Genomic DNA, 24627 nt, shown 5'->3' with positions numbered 1-24627 from the left:
AACTTTAAGTATATTTCAAAGGCATTATTTCATTAATTTATTTATTTGGCTAAAATAATCTTATTATAAATTAGCATATCAGCTAATACTAATATGTGGAACTTGACCATAAAAAAAGATGCATTGTATAGCTTATAATTTAAACATTTTAAATACAATTGGACCAATTTGTTTTATGATTGCGATACAAATAGTTGGTAATCGGAAACTGACCAGACTTGGCTAGCTTGAGTGGCATTTTTATGAATAGGAATTTCATCCATAATCATTCATCCACATTTCTAGAATAAATGCACATCACACTGTACATTTCATGAGCTTGAATCCACCTGCATGTCTTGTAAATGTCAGAGGGGGGTTGGAGAAAGGTTGAACTTGGCCACCTCCGGCGTGTTGCTGTCTGTCAAACGCTCGCTTGGTATGGTCAAGTGTAAACGAATACACAACAGCATGCATTCATTCCTGCTGCCATGTGCATACAGTGCCGTCTTGTCTGTGCGTGGCTTCTTGGATTACATATCCGCTTCACCATATTAACCTCCCTGACAGGGATCTTTCTGCTTTTAGGAAACCTCTAGTCAGATGTCCCGGCGAGCATACTTGTGTTTAGAAGGAGCAGTCGTCACAGAAACAGTGCCCGTGTACATGTTTGTAGTTGGCAAGAGGGTTGTTTATTGCTTGGAAACATGTTTGTTTGTGTGCTTGTTAATCATATTTCATGTCTATATAAATGACACCTCATCCGGTTGTGTGGGAAACGTTTAAAAGTGACTCATTTCAGAGCAAGCGAACATGACTAACAACTGAAAGCTCAACCTGAAAGTTGTGTCGGTCATAACTTAATCACAGTCATTATCTATGAAACAAATCATGCGTATCTTCATAACACGCCGTGACTCACTCAGGAGTATGTCAAATATATATTGTCTGAGTTTCTTCCTAGCGACCGGAGTTACCCTCGCCACACTGATGTAATGTTGTGTCATTGTTCAGGCGTGCGCGAGCCCCGCAGCGAAACAATACTTTAGTGTGGCTTTTTTCCTCGACTTCGTTGGAGGCGGCGGCGCAAAAGTGAAGAGTCTGTCAGGCTTGTTTGAGGCTTGACACGAACACTTTGGCTCTTGCTCAACTAGGAAATTGCAGGGAAAATGCCTCGCTGACGCGTGTCACTCTGACGAGCTCGGGGCTGAAGTTTGGAACCGTGTGGGAAAACTGTTGTGGTATTTCACTCGTTGTTTGCTTCAGCGGCAACCACTGTACAGTTTGTGCGATGGTAGCAGGTTGATGCAAAGTTTAAGTTTAAATAAAAAAAAGGCCACGAGTCCCAAAACAGGGTTATTGATGACAGATGTTTGGAAGCTGAGTAGCGACAAAATAACTTCCAATTTTTAAACTAATGTGTTGATTTAAGTGTGTCTTAAATAGATGTTGGACTCTATTGTATCATCAGTGTCTGTTTGTACAAAACTCTCTTTTTATGAAAATATTTACATTAGAAAATGATTTTAAAGCCCCGTCCACTGGAAACACTTTTGTTTTTCTGGAGATTCTATCTTGTTTACCATAACCACACACACTCTGCTGTGATTGGTCAAACATCGAGGTGTGTCACTATGCGTACTCAATCCCAGAAGTCTCCACCTTCAAAGACTCATTGTATAAAACAAAGCAGGGTGGGATTACAGCTGTCTGGAGGAGGAGTGAAGCCATTATTACGGGATAATGGACTCCGCTCTCGTAACCTCTCGTTCGCACAGATTTCCGACGGGAGAGAACTTTATAAAGTTATAACTTGAAAACAGTGTTATGACGGGGACGGACTTACTGGATTTATTGGTACATCATGGCGAATTCCGGGAGTAGTGTCACGTCCCGGACCATGGGTTCCCAACCATGTTTTCGGGGGAACAAGTATGCAAGGACTATTCCATGTCATTGATTTTTCCTCTCTTTGTTGGTATAAGGTAGTGATGTTCTGATGAACTTCATGAAGCAGTGTCATTATTTTCAAGGTCCACTAGATGGAGGTCTCTGCACTAGTTTCCTTTGTTTTTAACAACTGTTCTAATGAAACATCACATCATTTTTAAACTGATGGCGCATGAAGCTTCATCAGCACATAACTAGTCTAAGGCATAAGTTGTTTTTCCCGCTATTGTGTCAAAAAGGTAAAGCATGTTCTTCCACTGCCTTTTACAGGAGACTGGTCCTTGTTACCTGGTCTGCCTCGGAAGCTAAACGGCGGTAGCTACCTGGGAGCTCATGATGAGGTGGAGGAGCAAAGCAAAATGAAGTGAAATTATTCACCTCTCCTTACTGATACTTGAGTTGACTTCTTGAAGCAGCACTGAAGAATATTTTCACTTTAAACATTTTCATACTTTCTGTGATGCTTGGTTTCATTTTCATGATTCATGCAGTCGCAGTGCCCTGCTGTTTTTTTTAACAGCGCTCTTTTACTTGACAATCTGTCCAGGAGCACGGGGGTGTCCTCACTGCTATCCACTTGACCATGGAGTGGGGAACAGTTTCCTTCCTCCAGAAATGACCTATAATACCATGGAGATATATCACCCCTGCAAAGTGGCTATGCATGGATGGTTTCACGCAACGGACTCGGGTCTGGTTCAAAGTCAGTTTTCCTTCAAAAATTGGAGAAGCTAATACAAAAAGAACTGGGGTTTATATTGTGAGGTGTAAGATTGACTACTTTGACAGATGCATCGAACTGGGTCTTGTTGATTGCCCTGGGCAACTTAAAATACAAAACTGACGCAACTAACTGCAATAGTCATGGTAATGAAATATAACGTCTCGTTATCTACAAAACAAATACATAGATAGAAACTTACAGTCTTCAGCTTACTTTGTAGAAGGACGAATGTGAAATGATTCTTTGAAGTTAGGTCACTGCGAAACACTTTCATCTGCACAAAGGCTATAAAATAAAACTTCCCTTCATGCAGCCAGGTGTTTAAGTTTTACTACATATGCTTAAAAGCATAGGGGGAAACGTGATAAATAGTACCACTCGAAACGTTGGGTGCTTTTTCTGAAAAACTGCCGTTTGCCTTCAGGACTCTTCCCCAAAGCCTCTAACTAGCATGTGTAGGTGACATTTCCTCTGGGGATCTTGGCATTGTGGTGGTTAGGGCCTTCTGCTTCGCATTATTCATTCTTGAGCCACATGATGCCGTACACAAGTGGTATGATCATGCGGAGGCGAAGCGAGAGGGAGCCACGTTGAATGGTAGCCAAGGTTTAACTGAAACCATGTGCTTTTATGGTTAGAGACTTGTCATGACTAACTACTCCTGGGAGAGCTGGCATACGACTCGGACCGAGGATCTGTTTTCAGCCGACTGACAGCGTCTAAGGAGATACAATTTGTTGAGATTTGTTGCTCATAAAATGAATTTCTCTGACCTCCAGTTCCTAAATCGCCTTTCAGTATGAGCAACTGGAAAACTCGAATTTAATATTTTTTGCTTTTTTTAAGCCAATAACTCATCCAACTTGTTTGGAAAAAAAAGACATGTTTTGTCTGAGCAGAACTGACCTCTTGCCACTATTTGTCAATGTAGCCTCCTCACACGGTATGTAACTGCAGGGAAGATTGTGTTTTGCAGCCGGACATGCTGAAAGGTCAACGGTCAGCAGATGATTTTTGGGTATGGAGGAAGAAAGAGGCCCGCGAGGGAGAGACTCTGTTGACATTGTGTTTGGACCCTTTGAGCAGTGTTATCATAGACAGCGAGAGACTACGGGCCAATCAATCATTCAGCTATCGCATGAGCGAGGGTGATTATTCATCCTGGACCTTTGATATTGCTCGGTGTCAAACCCATCTTGCTTTTGTTTGCTTTGCCCTCGCACTTGACTCAAATATTTTGTAGGTAGTTCTGTACATTTCTTAATGTATGGTATTCAGTAGCAATGTTTTGATGAGCTCTCATGAGACATCTGTGTCGTGAAGACACTCATTTAGTAATTCAATCAAACCTGCCGTCATTTTAAAACTTAGACACCTAGTGGCCTATCGAAATAAAGACAGTGTATCATGACACAGTGTCTTCATTTTACAAAGACACTACATGGCAACAGTTGTTTTATAATATTAGACTCTGATCTCCTAATTCAATAAAACCTGGCATCATTTTCAAACTTTTACATAAAAGACACTGTATCATGATACACTGTCTTTTTTAAGTGTCTGGTAAAGCTTCATGAAGCAGTGTCATTATTTTCAGAGTCCACTAGATGGCACTATTTTCCTTTGTTTTGAACAACTGTTCTAATGAAACATTGCATCATTTTTAAACTGATGGCGACACCTTCTGTACAACATGACACTGTTTCATGAAGCTTCGTCAGCACATCACTACTTTTTGTAATAGGCTACTAGATGACACTGTGTGCTTTACAATATTTGGCTCTAATCTACTTGTTTAATCAAACCTTGCGTCTTTTTAAAACAACATCTTGTGGTCTTTTAAAAGAAGACACTGTATCATTTTAAAAGAAGACACTGTATCATGATACAGTGTCTGCACTACGATGCTGTTTCATGAGGCCTCATCAAACCAGCACTACTATTCAGAAACAACAGGAACTCTATGCAGGACTGAATTATTGACCAAGGCCTTAAAACATGCTGGTATTATAATGCATTAATTCAGACTACCAGGTTAGATTTAGCATTATTGAGGTTCAAACTAAGAACAACATAAATCAAACCAAGGTATTCAAATGGCCAGTATTAGACAGCAGGTGGCAGAAGCGTTCCGGACTCACATGGCCTACAGTAGGATTGAGAAAGAAAGTTGCGCTAGAAGGTCTATCCCTGCCCAACTGACACAAGGTCAGCTGGGAAACAGGTGATAGTCTGGAACACAGTCAATAATTCATCATATGTTCCTTGTCCAACTTGAAATATATATAAAAGAAAAGGTCAGTGATCCATATGTTTGAAATTTTAAGACAAATTCCAGCGAATAACCTATTTGGTGGACGAATACAAAAGGAATAAATCAGGATTAAGGTGCTTATTCATAGTTTTCTCTGTGCTTTCTATTTAAAATAAATCTAAGTGTAAGTACATACGTATTATAAGAAGCCTATCATTAAAAAAAAAAAAAGCTAAGTTCAGTTTTGTTATTCATTTATCAGCTATAAATTATAAATTATATGTTGTTGTTCCAGAACTATATTTTCCACGTGAATGAATCACGCAGGTGAGTGTGTGTCTGACATGTTGTTGCGCACAACCGTCAATCACCACCATCATTTACCCTTTTATGGCATTTTGAAGGCACAAGAACAAGCTTCGACTGAGACGGATGGATCTCGCTCTGCGTGATCCCACTCGTCATGTGACACCCGCCATCCACACGCATGTCTGGATGTTAGACTGTGACTACATGCTGCCCTAAATGCCTGTCCGTCTGTATCTGTCGTCACGAAAGAAGCGGGTCGGACTGACAGGATGCTGAGTCAGCAGTATAGAATGAATGATTAATAACGACTAAGTTTTTCTGAAGGAAGTTCAGGCTGATGTTTAGGTGCATCTGGGAAAGAGACTAAATGTAATAGCTTAGCTAGAGAACATTTTGTATGTTAAAGATTATAATGAAGTGAAAATATATTGTTTTAACAATTTAAATGAAAACAACCTTAACATTACTCGGTGGTAAAGATGAATAATTGTGCTCTATGAAAAGTGAAACAAAGGTGATAGTAAGTAAGTAACTAAGTTAGGAGCCTGATCATGAATAGATCTGATAGTAAGAACCAGAATTTTAAAGTTGATCCTGGAAGAAACTGGCAGAAAAAGAGTTTTAACGATCGGAGAAATGAGTTTTCTATTAACTGCAGGCGAGACAGCTCCGTTTGTTTAGACACGAAAATAAACTTACAATATAATATTAATAAAAAGTATACATTTGAATGTGTTTTAATTATGTTATAATTAGTTTTTTTCTGTTTTAAATGTATCTTTATGATGATCTTTAGTGTCTCGAAAGGCACCTTTTAATACAATGTATTATTATAAAAGTTACAAAGAATTATACCTGAACGGGGAAAATACACACTTGCTAGTTATATGTGTCAACGTGAGTTTATAAATGTAGCTCATCTTAAAAATAAAAGCATTAATAAGTATCTATCTATCTATCTTTATATAAGAATAATAATAAATGACAGGAATTGTAAACTTACATCACAGAACCTGTTGCAAACTACTACGCTCATGCTTAAGTAAAAAAAAAATAGGGGAATAAATAAGAACAGAACTCAAAGTAAAAACGATTTGTTTGACTGTGGACCTGATAAATAATCTCCATGTTTTTTGTTTGGATCTGATCTTTGCCTCATGGCAGCTGCATCTTCCAGATGTTATTGTGAGATCACGAGAGAAACTGAAGAGACAAACATGAAGTCAGACTTTTTAAAAGTGCAAAAAAAAAGAACTGTTAAGTGCACACAGATAAAAAAAACATGAAGGATCTTCATTGATCCTGTGATTTAAAACCACTTGTGATGGGTGATTAGCATTTCTAACAAGAACCTGGTCTTTAACCCAGCTGTTAGCATCATCTACATTTTCATTCACACATTTGAAGCGATGATGTTGGAGACGCTAATCAACTGTTGCTGTGCCGGATGTTCTCCCTACTCTTACAAACAATTCTTCAAAGGAGTAATCTTTAAGACATTTGTATCTGTCTTGTAATTTGCCATTATATGCACCAGATCTGACATAAACACATATTTTGTTGCTAGATTTGCTATATTATTTGCCTCGGTGATTTTTTTTTCTATAACATTTGGAATAAAATGGATATTTATACAGACATGGTCTTCATCAAAACGTCCGATTCTTTAACCCTTGTGTTATCTTAGGGTCAAGGTGACCCGAAGGCCCAAAAACAAATGTGTTTGTGGTATCCCTTGTGTTCTCTCTGGCTCAGGGTGAACAATGAGTGTGGATTTTGATGACAATATTTGAGTGGGACTTTCAAGGCATGAAGAAATAGTCTACTTTCTTTGGTAAAAAAAACACTAAGAAGGACTCATTGTGTATTTCTCAACAATACAATAAACATTTCAGATCCTTTAAAACACTTTAACGACTCATTCTTACACTTTCAAGAGCTCATGACATAAACCAGACATTGAAAAAATTACTCATGAGTGATTTCTTTGCGGCCACCTGACATTAAACCATTAATTAAATTTAAATACATTTTGAATTTTGATTTTATTTTGGAGGTTGAGAGTTGTCAACCTGGGACCACATGTGTATAACGTAGTCACTTAACCCTAGTGTTGTCTCTGGGTCAAGGCGGCCCTAAGGCTAAAAATAAATGTTTTTTGTGATATCCCTTGTGTTGTCTCTGGGTCAAAAACAAATGTATTAGTGGTATCCCTTATGTTGTATTTTGGTCAATGATGCCAGTGAAGATCTATATTGTTAGTTCTGCTGATGTAGCTCATGTTCATTCAAGACAAATTAAAGTATATCAATGTTTTGCAGGTTAAATAATCCTAAATTTGACAAATGGACATGTCATACAAACCAACGTCTGTGTTAAAACAATGCCTCAGATATAAGGGAGGTGTAATGAAGAGGAACCGGGCGGGGGGCTTAAGAAAGGAGGTGCTGATCCAGAAGGGGGTTCAAATTCGTCTTGGGAGCTAGCTGGTGTTTGTGGCGTTAGCTGTGCTGAATGTGTTTGTTATGCTGGATGATGGCGGTCTTTAGGGGGTTCAGTCGGGGCTGCAGTCGTGATCCAAAGTTAAGTGCTCGGTCAGCAAGAGAAGGCCTGAAGGATTTGACTCCCCTTCCCCCCCGAAGTCACAAAACTATTGTTAAACGGAGATCCTTCAACACACACACACACAACTTGGATGCCTGGGTTCTAGTTTTAAGACCTTGTGAGATTCTCCAGAACCACCCACGACCCACTCGACGACCACTGGTGCTTTAAACTTGGTATTCTCCTCCAATTTTTCTTGGTTTTAAGAAACATTTTGCGTTTTTTAAACATACAATAAGCCTAAATAAATATATAATACAACGGTTAAATTCATTATTTTAACTGTTCATATTATAAGATGAGAAAACAGAACTTTTTTTTATAAAAGATAATGTTCCAATAGCAAATAAAGTCTACAAAAATAATAAAGAAATACAAGTTAAAGAGGGGATGTGTTTGTGTTGTCGATCTCATTCCCTGTTCAACGACACACACACACTCACGCACAATCACACACTCCACATCGACTCGTACCTCAACAACCTCCTCAGCGTTGCCAGAGTACGACAATTCACTCACACTCATATCACATTAGAGCTGCTGTAAGACCAGACCCAGACGCCAGAGCTCGGCTGTGTGTGTGTGTGAGTGTGTGTGTGTGTGTGTAGAAATGATGTGTGTCTAAGTGTGATGTGGGTCGTTTCCAAATGTTTCACATATGATAAAGTGTTTGTGTTAAAGCGTAGGGTTTTTTTTCAAGAGGGAAAAAAGTGTTGGGAAAGTTTTTAAAAAGTTACTAAAGTCTATGAGAGCGTTGATCCGAATTTTATTGACATTGGTATATGTATTTTCTTCCTACATTGAGTTCTTTCAGCAGTACAAATATATATTAGGACGTACAGTACACCTATTTAAAACAATAATAGATAAAGATAATAATGAAAAAATATATATAAAACCACAATGATAATATTAAATAAAACAAAAATCATATCGTTAAAATAATCAAAAAAACACAATACATAATTCTAAATATATTTAAACATTTATAACAAGAAAATAACTACAAGTACACACTATAAAAGTTCGTAAAAGGGGAGAAAAATTAGTTAAAAATGTATATTTTTATATTTAAATACTGGTCTGCAGTGGGAAAGAAGGAGTGTTGTGTTAAGATGCTATAAATATATTCATATATATATATATATATATATATATTTACAACACAGAGAACTCACTTAGTTTATTATCATAAAGTATTCGGGCCGTCAAAATACCCTGTTACAAGGATCATCTCTTGTCTCCGAAGTATAAAAACATAACCCTGCGAAGACCATAAAGAAGCCGTGAATAGACCAGCAGTGTTCTGAACTGGTGAGGTCTTGACTCCCCGCTTCTATAGGTCAGTAAACAGTTTCACTATCGCCATTCATAGATGGTCCTGTCTGTAAAACTCAAGCCACTGGAAATAGAAAAAAAAAAGCTGTGTGTTTAACTCGTTTTTTACGATTTGCTTGACATATTTACTTTTTTTTTTAGAACAAATTATTCAGCGTTCAGGAATTCTTTCAATCTTTACAGGCAAGTGTTATTGGCTCCACGGATAATAGAGGAGAGAAATCTCCAAACAAGAAATCTGAAACCACGTTTTAACAAACTTTTCATTGATGTCTTTCTACCTTGTTTCCTTTTAAGAGCACTCAGGAGCATAAAAGAAAGTAATAAAGGTGCCAGTCGTCAACTTGTGGGCTTCTGTGGCACAGTAATGGTGAACAGACATGAAGGTGTAACATTTCTCTTGAAAGAAATCGAAAAAATAATGTTGTGTTGTTAGTCTTTATTGTGTATCGGAAAGACAAGCATTTGTAAAACAGGATTTTAACATTTATATGAAGTTTTGCGACAATTTGATCCATTAAAGTTTAGTCACTTAATATATTTTGTTGATTTTATCAATTATTATTGTTAAAAGAAGATGTATTAATACAATTAATACATAAATCAACAACAATATAAATGTCATTTATTATCGATCTTAAGATAATGCATTTACATGTATATATTTTTTAATTGTTTAGCTAAAGAAAACGGTATTTTCCTCCTCATTATTTAAATAAACTAGCTATACAACATGACAAAATGTCTTACCTTATCTAGATATTAATTATAGTACAGTAAGAGGTTGCATACAATAATATTAAAAGTTACTTTTCCTTTTTTAAAATAGATGTCAATACAAATTCCATTCCCGTAAAGAAAATGGGGTTTATTTCTTTTGTTTTCATTAAAATATATTAGGATGTCTGTAAAGTATAGTTTTTGACATGTTTCTCATATTAAAGCGTATTTATTAGTTTTAATTTATCTTTTTCTACAATTATTATAACTTTTTAGATGATAAAAACGATCCTAAAACACCATAAAGTAATATATAAAGTTCAATTTAACCTATTTGTATTTATTAAACACAGTGAAAAAAAAAAAACCAGTGAATAACGAGATTAAAAAGTTGATGCGTTTAAATTCCTAGAATATTTTCCGGCAATAACCCAGACAAATGGCAGAGATGGAGCTCGTTTTTATCACCTCCCACCCCCAGCACTAACAACACAAACACATAACAGAGACTCACAACAGACCACATGTGTCTTCCTGCACCTCCCAGGAAATCACCTCCCAGTTTTACACACACTGGTCATTTGGCTGCCTTTTTCCACAGCTCTCCAAGTTATTTATTACATATTTTCCAACTCTTTTTTCAGGTCTCGAATGTAACATTAGAAAGCCATTACACTCGTCGTGATATATAATCAGCTTCATATTCCATTAAAGAAAAAAGTTTTGCCTCCTCTTGAAACGTCTCACCGTTAGTCTCGCTGATGCCTACGATATTTTTAAGGCCGAATAATCTCGTGATTTGTTTACGATAAATACACTTGAGCCAGACGGCAGTAAAGTCTTTGCTGTGACAGATAAACTCTCACCCTGGCGTCTTGGCCCAGAGTGAGGAAAAATACACTGGAGTCGAGAAAGGGACGAAGAGAGAGAAAGAAAAAGAAAAAAGTCTTAGCAATGCCAAGTGAGCTTTAAGGCTCGTTGCATTATATCCAGAGCATTTGCGGGGAAGCAAAATGGAAACTGTGTCAAAGTTTACTTTGGCCAAGGTGTCCGTGAGATTCTGAAACTGAAGACCATCGTCGCATATTTAAAATTCCCAAATTTAAAATGTATTTAAAGTAAAATTAAATTTGAGTGTTATTGTTACTGATCTATAGCTTTCATTTTCCTATTTTTGGTGAGCAACTCTTTCCTATTCTGGCTATTACAAAGACACTGATTGTATGAGTGACATATCACAGACAGCAGATCAAATTAGTCAAACCCTTGCAGGAGCCGGGGTTTCAAGCAGACTAGTTTTGACACAATTTGTACAGTTTATATTATATATTTTATATATATATATAACTTATTATATATGGTCAGTCAAGATTAACATTACAACATAATATATATATATATATATATATATATATATATATATATATGTGTGTGTATATATTGTCTATGTATGTATATATATATATATATATATATATATGTAATATGTGTAAAACATCCCTGGGTCACAATGAATGGATAATATTAGTTGGGAACATTTTTTGACTTTTTTTAAAAAAAATTAAGAATTTTTTAATGATCAATATAAACAAGGTTTTATGTTTATTTCAGTTTTATTTATTAGTTGTAGTTTTATTTTTGGAAGCTTTTGTTACTCATGATTTTAGTTTATGAATGATAAAGTCCCACATAACATTAAAATTAATCAAACAAACACAAGATACATAAGTCATTTAGATTTTTTTCATATTCAGACATTTTTTGGGGGGTCTTTGAGCAACTTTCTGTCCAATAGAATCGATTCAAAATGACTTGTCAAGGTTTCTCTCTCTCTATCCGTACAAACCGCGCCGCAGGGGGGCGCTGTGAGTCCATGTCTGCTCCCTGGCCCGTCTGTCTGTGACAGACACCACAGTTTCCACAAGACAAAGGATTCAAAACTACATTTTTAAGCATAAGTAACGTCGCAAAACTTCACGTCTGATGATATAATTTTTAAAGTCAGTCATCGATTTGTATTGAAGTTTGAATTTTGAATAACATCACAAATCAAACATTTGTATCATGTCCTTATGTTGGGATTATTATTATAAATGTGATGCTTTTTTTGTAGTTTTTTTTTATTTAATTTTTATTATTTTCCTTTTATTGATACATGTGGGACGTGGAAACACGTCCGTGGTATTGAGCGCAGCAGCGACGACCAAGTCTTAACCCCTCCTCTTCTCGCCCCCCCACACACACCACACACACCCCTTCTCTCTCTCTCCCTCATGTCTCTCTCCCTCTCTTTCCTTATTCCTTCACATCCGTTTGCTTCATTACATTGCAGAAGCCGAGCGAGAGCAGACGATCAGCACCACCGCAAAATAACCCACCCGGACCACTTCGCTCAGGGAATAAACATCCAAACGCTGCCGCTGCTGCTGCTGCTGCTGCTGGTGCGGCTTATATAAAGGAATAACCAACTGGACGCTGGACTTTCAACATGATCCAGACGCGCTGAAGAAGAAACTCTTTTTTTTTATTAATTCCTCTTTGAAGCTGGAAATATCCTCCGAATGCTGAGTGGACTACCTGTTTTCTGGTGGGACTCGACAGGGACATTTTTTGGGAGAAGGGGGCTCTTGTTCGCCGCCAGTCCCCCTTTACGCTTTTGCTGAATGGGGGTAACTCTGATCCGGGAGGCATAACAACACAGCTGGGACTTGGACCAGGACGGGACTGGGTGTGTGTGTGGAGGAGTGTCGGGTCACCGTGGATTGTTTTCCCTTCCGTGGGTCTGTTTACATGTCCTACCTGACCGATTTATGACAATGGATTACTTTCTGCTTTTATGCGGCTTCTTGCTGCCGGCGGTGTGCGCTGTGGAAGGTAAGAAACCCACCCCGACTCAAGCAGTCAAAAAAACTCCTTTTTAGAAGTCACATCATCGCCCACTTTCACTCGCCAGAATTTTAAATCTTAAAAAAGGAAAAGTCGGTGTCTTGTCCACGCAAGCGCGGCCAGTCAGTGTGTGTGTGTGTGTGTGTGTGTGTGTGTCAGTGCGCAATTGTGGTGCGGCTTAATTCGATCTCATACATTTGAATGCAGGGTTGTGGATTCACCCCTTTATTCTGTCGCGAGGATCTTTTCTTCTTCATTGTTTTTTAAGGAAATTAGCCAAAAAGACTGTAACTCACCAGGGAGTCACCAGCCACCCTGCCGGGTCAACTGCGTGTATTTTAGGGCGTCGTGACTGCATGGCCTTTTGACTTGTGGATCATTAGTTAAAAAGTCCCAGTGTCTTACTTAAAAAAAAAAGCATTTGTACCATAGATGAAAACACACCAACTATTTAAACTTTATATATATTTGCAAAAACATGTTTTAATTATACAACATTGAGCACAAAAAATAATCCAAAAAACGCGCTTAACATGCCACAGTGGTAACTAACAAGCACATGTTAGTTTAAAAATCCGTATTTTATTTTAAGTTTTGCACTTTAAAAATAGTTTTAGCCAAAGTTCTAAAGTGGATTCATGTGTCGCTACCTCTTTCTTCCTGTGATATGGTCTCACCCCGAAAATGTCAACTTGTCTTGTTAGCCTCTGTTATAATAATAGTAATAATAATACGTAAATTATGATGATAATACTCATAATTAAAATCAGAATATGGGTAAAAAGCGGGGAATTTAACCCGTGGTCCACTGAGACCAGTCCACTTTAAAATAAATAAATAAATAATGAATTACCTTACTGTATTGACGTGGAATTAAGCTTAAATTATATATTATATAATATATATATATGCATGTCAACAAGAAACGTGAAAAAATAAATAAAGAATCTGTAGATTTTATGATCCTTGAAGACTGATGTCGTCGTTCCATGCAATGAGTTTCAAACTTGCAGTGAAGTTCTGAGGAGAGCTGTGCTGAATTATTTTTGAAACTATAGCCCGTTATTTTGCTGTGGACCCCCGACCCATTCTCAAGTGACCCCCAGAAGGTCACCGTGTCCCATATGGGACCCTCTGACCTTAAACACATGCTCACAACAAAAAAAAGAAGGGGTTCGTGTTGTTTTTCAAGTCATAAAATTGATTAAAAAATATATAAAATGAATAGAGGCGTTTATTTGAGTTTTTGAGTGTGTAGCTTTAGATTTGAAATGATGAGCGGATTTGAACCGGCCACTCTGGAGTGATTTATGTTTGAAAGTTTGGGGGGAGAAAAAGGAGCGGGCCTGCTCGGGAGGGGGGGACGTGGCTCCGGACGGTCCTTCGACTTTTTCGGCGTCGTCGGGGTCAGACAGCCCGGGGAATTATTAACCAGTTGAAAAAGTTTCAACTCATACTTTCAAAAAAGTGTTCTTGACCATCCTGATCTATTAGAGATCAATTGTTTTTGGCCCCTATACAAGGACGTGAATTCATGTCGTGCGTAATATCGACCATATAAGCAGTTTTAAAAACGTTATTACAGTTGTTTTAAAGTCATATAAATATAAAAACAAACTTAAATATATATGATTTATTCACTTTGTCCTTTTTACAACTGGATGTACACGTTTTAAGAGAGTAGTGTCGCATTCAAGGCCGTATTTACGCGTCACTATTGCATTTTTATTGACTTAAAATAATCATTCTTAGGGAACACTTACATGCAAACATTTTTGTCCACTTAAGAGAAAAAAATTAACAACTGCAAACTTTTCAAAAAAGTTAGTCAAAACTAGAAAAAAAAACAGAATAAAGTACCGTAAACTTTGAAACTTTTTTGCGTGTTTAAAGTTAAAAAATACCCAAAACAAATTAGATATCAAGTTACATTTCTGCAGTTGGTGTCGCAAAAAAAAAACATGACAAAGTGATTTTATCCGTTTGTCAATTACATTTAATTGCGTCTCTGAAGTGCGTGTTTTCTCGACCAGGCCGTGACAAATGGGCTCTTTTTTCTTTCTCTTTTTTTTAACGCGTCACACTCCGCTTCTTTTTATTGTCTATAATTTGTGGTGCGATTGCGCGTCGTGGCGCTTTGAAGCGCACATGTTTATCAGTGTTTACATGGGTGAGATCACACCTCCACGGGAGCCCTGTTCTCTGCACTTGGCACATTTTTTTCAAGACTCCTGGTTGATTTATTCTCTCTCACGGTCGCCTTTTCTGGGACTGAAGTATCCTCGTCACCATCTTTATTTTTCTTTTTTTTTTTACTTCAACTTGTAGTCATGGTTAGGAGGGATATAGTGAATTAAAAAATAAATAAATAAATATATAATAGGGGAAATGTACCTGTCTGTATCAAAAATGCACCAAACATTGGCATTAAAAAAATAAATCTCTAAACAATTCACTATAAAAGCAATAACTAAATATGAATTCACATTAATAAAGCGGCCATTTTGTAAGTCGCCACCACGTTTATTTTTTTCCTCCTCCTGACCCGGCCATCCATCTGTGTGGTCGTGCCACAGTGGGACTTAAATGTATATAACCGCTCTCTCCTGCTTAGCAAACGAAAACAAATTACTTCACAAAAAGTAGTCTGGCTCCTCAATTTAAGTCACAAAGGGGATCTATTAGTGCTTCATTGAAGGAGGGATGAGGGAGTGGTGGTGGTGGTGGTGGCGGGGGGTGCTTGTTGAAAGGCTGAGTGTAAATGTGGAGTGTTGAATTAGCAAAATAAAAAGTGAATGGGACTTAATTGTTTCGCTAATGGATCTTTGTGATGTGAAGCTGTCTCATCTATCTATCTATCTATCTATCTATCTATCTATCTATCTATCTATCTATCTATCTATCTATCTATCTATCTATCTATCCATCTATCCATCTATCTATCTATCTATCTATCTATCTATCTATCTATCTATCTATCTATCTATCTATCTATCTATCTATCTATCTATCTATCTATCTATCTATCTATCTATCTATCCATCTATCCATCCATCTATCATCCATATATCTATCTATCCAAATACAAACTGTTATGATCCTCCAACACTTGACAAAGTGTGTTATTGATCGTATGAATCATGGTTTGCTAACCGCATGGATCTGACGTGAAAGACTGGAGAGTCTCTCTCTCTCTCTTTCTCTCTCTCTCTCTCTCTCCCTCTCTTTCTGTCCTCGGGGCTGGAGCCAATTACCAATTCATAAGGATATTTATCAGTGCGCCCCGAATCAATTAGAGGGTTGAAGGCTGACTTCGACTCCTTTTTAATAGCGACACATGATAGAATAATTGTGGAAGCAGTATTGGGAGATCTATATTAACACTCAGAGCATCAATACTGCGATGGCTATAACTACTTTATCAGCAATAATGATGCCCGGGTAATAAGGTTCCTATCAGGGAGCGATCACTAATTAGAGCAATACGCGAGTCAAATAAATGAAGAAATCTATAGGATTCTAAAACAAGTATTACTATCAAAGTAAACTTATATGTGAATGTGATAAGTCAGTAAACTATTTAAAAATACATAATAATTCACCCTTTATTACATTATTGTCATAGGTAATTATATAATACTACTTGTAATGTTAACAATAATAATGGTTATAATAATAAAAAGTAAGACTTTAAATCAAGAAAGGATGGGAAGTGTATGAAGCTTGAATTTAAAGCAGTATTTATTTTAAAATACATAATAATATATATTTAAAATATATGGGTTTCAGTAAGGTTTTAGGTTCAAATCGGTTAAATATCTTTTCGACCCGCTACTTATAAATCCTTATAGTCGCGTAGAAACATGTTTTATTTTCCTGAAAAATAAATAAAGTAAAACTAAAGTTAAATGACCTCGATTTAAGTGGCAGGAGGAGAAAGATAATTATGAATTAAACAATTAAAATGAATGAATACAAAGGTCCAGATATTTATGGTGTCAATAAAACAAAGTAATAAAGCTAAAATATAACACATTTAATCAACTTTACAACAATGATTGAAATTAATTTGCGCTGAATATTACAAAGGAAATCAAATGTTATTCCACCTAATAATATAATATGTTAAAAACACAGTAATACAATTACATTATTAAAGATTTTGTCAAGACTGATACATTAAATCAATGCGGTGCAATAATACTAATATAAAAAATAATTAATTAAATAACAAAAAGTAAATTATATAAGTTTAAAATAGTGCAAAGGCATCTCATATCATATAAACTATGTGTAATAAAGCGATAATGTTTGCATAATGGTTACAACCTATAACCTTTTTTTTTAACACAAACTTTATCGTTGCTATTATAGCACCTATTATCTTGATCTTTAAAGTATGTACTTTTTTGAGTATTGTTTTGATTGTCTAAGCGCTTTGTGACCCTGGTCTCGAAAAGCACTATATAAATAAATATTACTTACTTACTTACTTACCTAGAAGTATAAATAGATCATAAAAGGTCCAGAAAAAAAAACCTGTGTTGCCAATAAAGTTCTCAGAGAGAAGAGTGTCTGTGCGAGTCATGAGCTCGACATCAGCCATATTGAACAGATGCCGACTGTCTTAAGTTCAGATAAGTCTCTAGAGTAGAAACGGCGATCTGGACGACAAGGGTTGGGCAGCGGGGATCTGTGTCGTCGTCCGAGGGATCCGGGGCCAGAACCGAAGCCGGGCCTTTACAGGCAGTACAGATGCGGGTGAGCCTGTCGTGGTGGTGTTGGCTGGAGGGGGGGTGTACAGTGGACTCATGTGAACACAGTGATGCTTCATAACTCAAATGGCGGCGTGGATGGATTCAACCAAGTGGAATTTCACATGTAGGATCAGCGTCAGATATGTCTGGCCCGCCCGAGTCCCTTCGCCTGCACCAGGACGGGAGGGATTGGTTTTCGGGGATTAACGATAAAATAGCGATTGGTCTGAGCCTGATCTTTGTTTATCTCATATTGTGATGACACGTAATTATTCAAGATGGTGTCCAGGTTGTAATCGGGGTCATTTGAGAGCATGTGTTGAGTTCAGTTGACCCTTGAGTATTGTTACGGGCGTTATTTTATTTAAAAAATATATTTTTTGGTGCCGGAAATGTAAATGTATATTCATTTGTTTTTATTTTAAAACTCTTTTATTCATATTTATTATATATCATTATTGAAATATATGTATTTACCCAAGTATATATATATATCCTCATACATACCATCTTATTTATTAATTTTAAATCAGTTTATTAAATTCAAACAGAGTAGGAAGAAAAAGTAACACAAATTTTGACGCCAACTTTTTTCTCAAGACAGTATTTCACTTCACACAGTTGGTTTGAAGTTGTTTTTTTTTATATGCCATTTGTCCGTGCAGGCCCACCCTGTCATCTGACCGACGGGCTTTATGGTATGGCAGGTCTTTGACACCCGGTGTCGACAGCTAGCAAGAGAGGGCATGTGTGTGTGAGTGTGTGTGTGTGTGTGTGTGCGCAGCGCCCCGGACTCCCCGCTGTTGCTGCTGTCTGTGGCCCGACACACACACACTCTCTAACACACTCACACACTCACAATAGGGGAAGTAGGGAGAGGGCGAGCGAGATGGGTGGTACATTTGACGGGTGTGTGTCAGAGGTTAACGGCGCGCTAGGGTGTGTGTATATGTGTGTGTGTGTGTGTGTGTCATGAAGCACCCCGTACCCCCCCACCCGCGTCGACCTACCGTTCCCCCATTGGCCCCGACTGAAGCCCTTTCTTTGTGTAGTGTTTGTCATCGTTCTTTTAAAAACTTCTTAATTGCTTATATTGAAATAAACACTCAACTCTGTTCATATTATACTATAAGCAAGTATATATACATATATAACTTATATATATATGCACTTACATACACATACTTTATTAAATACTACATATACTGTTTACTACTTTTTCTGAAACCATTCATCATCTCGTACTATTACTAAACTAGTTTATGAGCTAGTATATTTTATATATACTAGCTCATAAACTAGCTAGTACATAATATATATATATATAAAAAAATTTTTATTAGCAGCAGTATCATACATAGTGTATATATATATATATATATACACTATGTATGATACGGCTGTTAATAAAAACAATTTTTATGCCAATAATAAGATATACTATATATATATATATATATATATATACAGTATATATATTTTTTTTCTTAAAAAAATAAAATATATATGAATGTTACTTACATATTATACTTATAATACTTTATTATTATTCTACTTATACTTACCTATAAGTAAATAAAGTACATATATATGCATATATATATATAATTTTAATGTCCATGTCACTGAAAACCTTTAATACAAATAGAAACAGAAGAATAAAAAAGTTGAATAAGAAAAAATAAAAATAATTTTAAAAGTACATCAAATGTCAGTTTACAAAGTTCGTTCTATACACCCCTTTACTCTCCCATAACCCAGATCTGATACTTTAATCATTAACTCCAAGACGTCACTGTTTTTTCTTTTGTGTTTTTTTTTTCAAAAAACACTGATGAAACGTCGGACGAAAAAAAAAGAAGTAATGGCCATCAGAGTTGGCGTTTTATAGATCCTGTCTGCACCAGATGTGAAGTGCAGCTGAAATGACCATGTGTGGAAATGTCCAGATTATATGCAAGTTAGGACCTGCTGTGATTTCCACCCACTCACAACCCACTTCCTGTGACCCTTATCGCGAGGTCATGGGGGGCATTCAAAAACAAAAAAAATAGAAGAAGAAATCTTAGCGTGATAGGTTAGCCTTGAATCTTACCCTAGACACCCGTGAAAATCCTGTGATTTTCCGGCTTTTTAATTTTCGAAAATTCAGCATTTGGGAAACGAGGAAAACAAGCATTTATGGACATGTGATGGCCATTACCTCGCTCTTTAACTTGGCAGGCCTTGGTGATGTCTTGGACAGTCGAAGAACGGATGTTGGAAGGGTGGAGTTTTTTTCGGAGGTCCACCTCAGGGCCTCCTCCCTCGACTTCTTTACAAGCCACAGACGCTTGTAACAAATTCTGCTGAAGGAGCATTAAAAGGAGCTTTGATAGTTTGTCGGATGAATATGTCTGAGGGGGTCGGTATTTGCTGCGGAATCACCTGCTTTAAAGATCGTAGAAGAAGAAGAAGAAGAAGAAGAAGAAGTCCAACATGTTTTTCCCGTGTCTCTGTTTACGCTTGGAGTGTTGTGTCGAGGGTTTCTATCGCACCCCATGTTCGCTCCTCTTCAAACTTTTTCGGTGTCGAAAACACTCACCACCTGCTCTTCATCAGCACTTCAAACGGCCGGGAGAAGGAGCGCCCCACCTCTGAAATACTTCTCGTCTTCCGCGTCGGCTCCTCGTTCAGCTGGGAATCCTCTCAACCGAACGCGCGACCACTTTCTGCTGAATATTTTTCAAGAACCCCACGATTGTAATCTCCGGTTGCAACATGTGACTCCCGACGGCGATGTTTAGGACGAGGAGAGAAAATCAACCGATATTACGGGGATGACTTTGCGAGGCAATCGAGCAAATGGAGGGTGAACTATTGGGGTTTTACTGCTCAGATGGTCCCAACACCTGTCCATGTGTGAAAACAATGGAGGGAAGGGGTCGTAAAACACACCCGCGGAGGTTGACGCCGAGAAATGTGGTTAAAATGATTGGAACGAGTATTTCAATCTAGAGTTATTATGGTTCACTATTATTATTGTTAGAACTCGTTTGCTGTGACCGCGATAGTTAGTACATGTACTTCTGGTTTTGAAGATTGAATAGCAAACAAGAAAACATATCCAGGTGCCAACACTATTTTTAAATCAGGGGAGTTTTATTGTTTTGATAGTAAGGTAGTTATAAAGTCATCTGCCAATTAGATCCTTGGCAGATGTATAAGCTGTTTTGTTGCTTTTAAGGATCTGCTTTTATTTTTTCAATAAATATTGATTTTGCTGTTTAATTTTTTAAAAACGTGGTTATTTATTAAAACAATTTTTTAATTGGTTTATTGCAGAGATATAATACATATAAATATAAATAATATAATACAAACACAAGTAAAATCGGAAAAAAATCAAAACCACTCCTGTTTTGTTTCAGAATATAACAAACAAAATAGAAAAAACAGGAACAGATTGCGTTTAAACATAAATAAACACATTAAATTAATAAATTAATTTAAAAAAAGTACACATACTCAACTTAACTTTATTTATAAAGCATTTTAAAACGACAGGAGTTAATACAAAGTGCTGTACAAGAACATAAAAAACATCACTCAAATAAGCACAGTACAAAAAAGATAATACAACACCAAATAAAAGTAAAAACAAGTAAAATTAAAAGGCAGTAAGATCAGCTTCCGAGTCTCACGCTGTGTTAAAAGCCGAAGGAATAAAAGTGTTTTTAAGACGAGATTTAAAAACATATATAAACTATGAAAATTCAAATGATTATCAGCACCTTCTGTAACAAATATACATTTTTCTCCCTTTATTTACAAAAGTGGTTTCCACAAGTTTCAAATATACCACCCAAAAAAATGATAGATGATCCTTAAACATGTATTTCTAAAATAAATTAGTTTTTCGTGAGCACAAATCCGTCCATCCTAGTTCACACTGATCATTCAGTGTTAGTGAGGTAGCCGAGACGCTAACAAGGATTGGACGTGAGCACCGTGAAGACTAATTGCGGTTCATCGGAAGAAAGCGATGCACAATGTAGTCTGACCCCCTCCCTCTGTGCCAAGTCAGGCTATAAACAGCTCCCCCGACCTCCCCCGACCTCCCCCCTCAACTCTCACACCCCATAGGAAATCGCCTCGACTTCTGACGTCTCACACACACACATGAATACTGGCACGTGTGTGACGACACCGTCCTCAGCCAAATACACATCGGTGATGAAACCAAACTTGCATCTACAGTCTCCATAAGGGTCTGTATCCTCCTCCACTGGCATCTAATGAATCAATCAGCTGGATCCATTCATTTCGTCGCTGTCAGACCCCATCGATCAGCCTTTTTACCCCCTGGTTCCAGCAGAGAAGTAAGGGGGGGGGCTCGTCATGGAGCAAAGGGTGGTTTTGAAACATCCAGACAGTTCAAAGGACGATCATTTATTTCATCCTCTACGCTAGAAATATGGGTTTGATGAAGTGCAGCGGTGCTCGTTCGCTGAATAAAAACCCGGCGGAATGATTAAAAAAAGATCAAGAACTCTTCCGGCCCCGCTACATGAAATCTGACCTTTCGTTTACCTTTTGTTACGCCGGAGTGTGAGCGCGAAAAAACATCGCGGGGCGGCGAGAGGAAGCCGGGGGTACGGTGGATGGGCGCCAAAATGCGTTCGCTTTTTTTTACCGGGGCGATTCCATTGATCCCATTTCTGGTGTTTTGGCCAGATGAGTGTTAGGAATGACGAGTCCAAAAATCTCACCGTGCTCGGCTTCCTCCACCCGCTGAGGCGAAGTCAGATGGAAAACAGCGATTAGCAATGAGTGTGTGAGATCATGAGCCTCGTGGATCGCATCATGTATCACCACCGCAGGTTAAAGGTGTTTTTTAAGCGATGTGAAGTCGTTATTTGTGGGAAATATTTGATGTCAAAACATCTTAGAATTGTCTTCTAAATGAATCATCTGATAGTAGAACGTGACCTTATGTGGATTCATCCGGACAGTAGGGGTTTTTCAAGGTCGGGGGAAAAAGAACCGTGGGGCACAGGTAGGAGGCAGATGAGCGTGATCAAGAAGTGTGAGGAAGAAAGCAGCGGTGACTTCTGAGATGGTGAGATTCGACCGAGCGGAGAAATTTGTAATCTCCTGACTTGGACATCTGCCACCGAAAAAAAACCTTGATCCCTGGCTCTCCTCTCGCTCCCCCGTCTCCCGAATGCACGGATGGAAACAAAACAAAGACTCTTGAACGTAATTAACGAGAATCTGTTGTAGCTACTGTTTCCCCCTGTGTGTGAACAGCTGATGCTCGGATTCAAATCCTTTTGAAGCGAAAATAATCCTCAAATTACTGCTTCTACTGCATATGGGTGCGATTTGCGATAATCTGGCTATACTACAGTATATGTATTGCAATACAGGGGGCAGAGATGCAATATATTGCAATAATGTAGAAACAAGCATATATTTGTAGTATTGTCAAGTACTTGACTGGTCCAAAATATGTCCAAACTTTATCTTTAAAATCTGCTGAAGTCGCCTGTATCCTCTTGTGCACAGTCATCGTGTTCATTTAGCTGCGGAGGACAGGATGACCGCTGCCATCTAGCGGCCGAAGGAAAAAACAAAACAACTATATATATATATATATAGATATATATAAACCTCCGGCAGTGACTGAGCACAAGAGGATACAGTTGACTCCAGCAGGTTTTAATTATTCGCTTTTGATTTTCGTCACTACATTTTTTGACATGGACACGATTTGACGTCCTCAGCTCCGGGTGACTCACAATAACTCCCATTACATTCATAAGATGTCAGAACGTTCCGTCTTCTTTGTCCATTCGGCTCACCGTTTTTAAACCCATTTCTTATATATGTGTAGGTACACTAGCGCAACCTTTCTCACTCATACTACAACATTAACTTAACCAGGTAAAGGCTTTAATTACCCCCCTGGCCAGACATGTCGGCGCTCCGGCTCACCAAAAGGGTTAGAAGTAAAGGCAGACCGAAAAATTCTTCCTCAGACAAAGCCTCCTTTTAGATTCTGTTTACATTCCTGTGTCTTCCCCTCTTGTCAGCTATTACCCATCATATCAGGGACCTTCCAAGCATTTGCTTTCAATGTCAACAACTCAATACGCCACATCAATACGACCCCTCTCACTCAGACAACCCGAGCTTATCAGCGCTTCGCTCCAATCTAATTGCGGTACTATTTTGCATCCTATCTGAAAAGAGTGACGGTGAACACTGTTGCTATTTACTCCTCGGAGAGAGCTTTGTTGCCCTCAGCCACTTGATAAGGGTTTTATTGTGTAGCTGACTCCCGCTATTGTGTTAAGACAGAAAACCCAGTTAAAAGCAAATGTTATTTATGTGCATTCCACCGCCCTGGAAAAAAAAACTCTAACCTGTTTAAAGGTTGACATGCAGAAACAATTTGCATTCCACACTGAGATTTTCGCACGCTATTCGAATACTGCTAGAGGTTATCTGGGGAAACAATACTTTGGCCACTCGTGCTCTTTTTTACTCTAAAGTTTTTATATGAGTTGGAAGAGCACGAGAATAGTCCACTCAATAAAATATCATAATGATGAACAGTTTCACAGTCTACAAATATATAAATCTATAAATGTTGCAATGTAATAAAGCATGTTGATGTTTAATTTTAAATATATTTTCTAATGTTTTAGTCCGTACACTATGTCTCAATCATAAGTGTCAATTCTCTTTACCATTGTTTACCGGAAACAACATCAGCTTATTTGTATATTTTTTCTTTTTCTAAACAAACGGGCAGACATTAAACAAAAACACACTAAATTAAAATAAAAGTTTCAAATAAATAGTTTAAAGGGGATATTTCCTCAACAACAAAATAACTAAACGTGTAAAATAAGGAAGGCAATGGAACCACAAAGTACAACCTTCAACATTTTGAAATGCATTGTTGAAATAATAATAACGCTTTGATGCTTCAAAGAGACAGTAGCAGACCCTCGACGCAGTACAAAGCCCATGTCTTCTTAAACAAACCACCTTAGGCGTTAAAAACAAGCAGCAGGAACCCGTAAGTGCAAATTAGAGAAAAGGCAAAGGGGTCA

General features: G+C 37.6%; 1 protein-coding gene across 8 annotated transcripts in view; it reads left to right on the top strand.

Moving 5' to 3' along the window:
• Positions 1–12193: 12193 nt before the first annotated feature.
• ephb3b (eph receptor B3b) overlaps positions 12194–24627 on the top strand; it is a 55212-nt gene continuing 42778 nt past the window's right edge. For 5 of the 8 annotated variants that reach the window (XM_087783536.1, XM_087783534.1, XM_087783535.1 and 2 more), the window contains exon 1: positions 12196–12752. In XM_087783536.1, the coding sequence (XP_087639662.1) occupies positions 12689–12752 (64 nt within the window). In that variant the 5' untranslated portion in view covers positions 12196–12688. Of the gene's footprint in view, positions 12753–24627 lie in introns of all 8 variants that reach the window. The other 3 variants (XM_087783531.1, XM_087783530.1, XM_087783537.1) reach the window with 2 other exon arrangements.

Source organism: Callionymus lyra, chromosome 2 (assembly GCF_982586985.1).
Source record: "Callionymus lyra chromosome 2, fCalLyr1.hap1.1, whole genome shotgun sequence".
Classification (NCBI taxonomy): Eukaryota; Metazoa; Chordata; class Actinopteri; order Syngnathiformes; family Callionymidae; genus Callionymus; species Callionymus lyra.
This window is presented reverse-complemented; position numbering and strand designations above follow the sequence as displayed.